This window comes from Eimeria acervulina, genomic scaffold (genome assembly GCF_000499425.1).
Source record: "Eimeria acervulina Houghton genomic scaffold, Eah_scaff234, whole genome shotgun sequence".
NCBI lineage: Eukaryota > Apicomplexa > Conoidasida > Eucoccidiorida > Eimeriidae > Eimeria > Eimeria acervulina.
In genome coordinates, this window is record NW_013549994.1 from 15,515 (window position 1) to 18,422 (window position 2,908).

Sequence of the window (2,908 nt, forward strand, 5' to 3'; positions counted from 1 at the left end):
CAGCAGCAGCAACAGGCGCCAAGCAGCAGACCGCCACCTCAGCAGCAAATGCTCCTGGGCCTCCGTTGCTGCCGTCTTCTTGCTGATCCCTCTCCACCTCGTCCTGCTGCTGCTGCTGCTGCTGTTCCTGCTGCTGCTGCTGAATGCCTGCCATAGTGTGCAGCACCGTGCAGATAGAGCTCAGCGCCGGCCGCTGCAGCAGCAGGAAGGGGTTGCTGTTGCAGCAGCTACAAAGGAACTCTAGCAGCAGCTGGCGCAGCAGCAGCAGCGGCTCGTGCTGCTGCTGCTGCTGGGTCATTATGAAGTCCGCTGCTGCAGAGCAGCAACGGAGAGCAGCAGCAAACGTCGCAGCATCTAACAGCTGCTCCTGATGCTCAGCAAGGGCCCTGCAGCGCTCCTGCAGCAGCTGCATGACTTGCTGCAGCTGCTGCTTCTCCTTGGTAGAGAGGCTGCTACTGTCGTTGTTGCTGCTGTTGCTGCTGTTATGCAGCAACGCCCGAGTTCTAAGTGCTGCGAATTGGCTGCTGCAGCAAACGAAGAGCTGCGCAGTGACGCGCCGGCAGCGGCCCGCAGCTTCCTCATCTGCTGCTGCTGCTGCTGCTGCTGCTGCTTGCACCCGCTGTAAAGCATCAAACATGTGCTGCTGGAGCTGCAGCAGCGTTGCATAACTCTCCTGCTGCAGTAAGGTGAGGCGCAGCTGCTGCTGCTGCAGCAGCTCTCCAAGTACATCAGACAAAATAACATCGGCCCCGCTGCAGCAGCTGCTGCTCCCACGGCTGCTGCTGCTGCAGCTATCTCTCGATTCCTTCTGCGTCTCTGCAGCAGCCAGTCGTTTGCTGCTGCGGCGGGGGGTGGTTGCTGCTGCTGCTGCTGCAGTGCCTGCTGTGGCCACCCCGATTTCATCAGCAAGCTGCTGCAGCTGCTGCGGCGGCAGGGAAGCTGCTTCTGCTGCCGCAGCAACAGCTTTGCTGCGCAGCACTGCAGCAAGGCCTGGGCACTTTGCTGCTGCTGCAGACAGCTGCACAACTAGCAGCAACCGATGCTTCTCCATGAACCGCAGCTGCTGCTGCTGCAGCAGCAGCAGCATCTCGCCAACGGCTTCCAGCACAGGCGCGGGGAGCTCCGGCACCTTAGCATCCACCTCTTCTGCTGCTGCTGCTGCTGCTGCTGTGTGCTGCTGCTCCACAGCAGCAGCAATAGCGGCAGCCAGGGAATCCATTAGATTTCCGCAGAGGCCTGCTGCTAGCTGCTGCTGCTGTTGCTGTTGTGCTGCTCCTGATTCAGTTGCAGCAAGCAGGTGCAGCTGCTGCCACGTGAGCTGCAGCAGCGCGTAGTCCTTCGGATCTGCTGCTGGTGCAGCAGCAGCTGCTTTAGCTGCTGCTGCTAGTGCTGCTGCAGGTGCCCCGGTCTGCAAACCCGTTAAGCGGCCTCGCCCTCGCGTACGAGGCGTCCGCGGGCTGCTGCTGCTGCTGCTGCTGCTGCTGCTGAGCATGCGCAGCAGCATATCTGTAGCCAGCGGTAACAGCAGCTTCAGCAGCACCTCCGGCGCCCACAGGCGCTGCAGAGGCAGGAGGATCTGCTGCTGCTGCCGCGGTAGTAGCAGCAGCAGCAACACAAAGTACGCCGCCGCTGCACGAGAAGGCTGCTGCTGCTGCTGCTGCTGCTGCTGCTGCAGCTCCTGCAAAGGCTTCACTGGCAGCAGTGGCCAGCGCAGTACCTCAGCAGCAAATGCAGCAAAATTTCGCCGCGCATTAACGATAAGCTGCAGATACACCCCAGACACAAGCAGCAGCAACAACCCATTCAAACATCTGCAGCAGCATCACCCTTGCCTTTGCTGCTGCTGCAGCTGCTGGTGCAGCTTACCTCTTGCACGTCGTCGTTGCTGCTGCAGTCGAGGCACTCAGCAGACACCAAGCCAAGAGACAGCAGCAGTGGAAGGGTCTCTTGTGCTGCTGCTGCTGCTGCTGCTGCTGCATCCTTGCTGCTGCGGGTGTCAGCAGCAGCAGCAGCAGCAAGCTTCCTCAACTGCCGCAGCAGCCCAACTGCAGCAGCACGTACGGCCTCTACTGGAGACCCCAGCAGCGCAACGCACTGCGCAGCAAGGAAAGGCCCTGCTGTTGCTGCTGCTGCTGCTGCTGGCGTCTCTGGTGCTGCTGCTGCTTCTTTTGGTGCTTCTGCTGCAGCTGCAGACCCATTAAGAAGCTCCAGCTGCAACTCAACAGCAGCAACGCAGCTATCAATGAGAACAGCAGGCTGCCGCACCGGCACCGTGGCGTCCAGCAGCAAAGCATGCTGCTGCTGCTGCTGCTGCTGCTGCTGCAGTTCTTGCCGAGCCTCTTCCGTCGGTTGTTCGCCATCAACTTCCTCCAGCTGCTGCTGCTGCTGCTGCTGCTGCTGGTTGGTGCTGCTGAGGCATCTGTGTGCTTCTACTGCAGCAGCAGATAAGAAGGAGAGCAGCAGCAGCGGCTGCTGCCCGAAGCGCCCCACAATCAAAGACAGCGGATGAGAAAATACTTCTGCGTCCGCTAAACCCAGCAGCAGCAGCCCCCGTAGCGCTGCTAGCTGCTGCTGCTGTTGCTGCTGCTGTTGTTGCAGCTGCGCTGCTAGCTGCGACGCATCGCTCGGCAGCAAAGTTGAGACAAGAAAGCTGCAGAATGAAGACACAGCACCTAAGGCCAAGGCGCTCACGTGTTGCTGCTGCTGCTGCTGCTGGTGCTGCTGCTGCTGCTGTTCTGCAAGAAGGATGGCTTCGTATGTTCTGCCTGCGTGCAGCACGAGCAGCTGCGGCGGCGTAGAATTGGGCAGCAGCGAGCTGTTGACAGCAGCAGCTGCTGCTGCTGCCTCAGCAGCAACTGCGGCTGCTGTCTTCCCTGCTGCAGCCGCCACAACAACAGCCCCCGCAGCA

General features: G+C 60.8%; 1 protein-coding gene across 1 annotated transcript in view; it reads right to left on the reverse strand.

The window, feature by feature from the left end:
• EAH_00027340 (hypothetical protein, conserved) overlaps positions 1 to 2,908 on the reverse strand; it is a gene marked incomplete at both ends in the record, with an annotated part of 11,273 nt that overhangs the window by 4,899 nt on the left and 3,466 nt on the right. Inside the window, 2 exons of the mRNA XM_013396414.1 lie at positions 1 to 1,762; positions 1,867 to 2,876. The exon at positions 1 to 1,762 is cut by the window's left edge and continues 791 nt beyond it. Coding sequence (XP_013251868.1) covers positions 1 to 1,762; positions 1,867 to 2,876 — 2,772 coding nt within the window. The remainder of the gene's footprint in view (positions 1,763 to 1,866; positions 2,877 to 2,908) is intronic.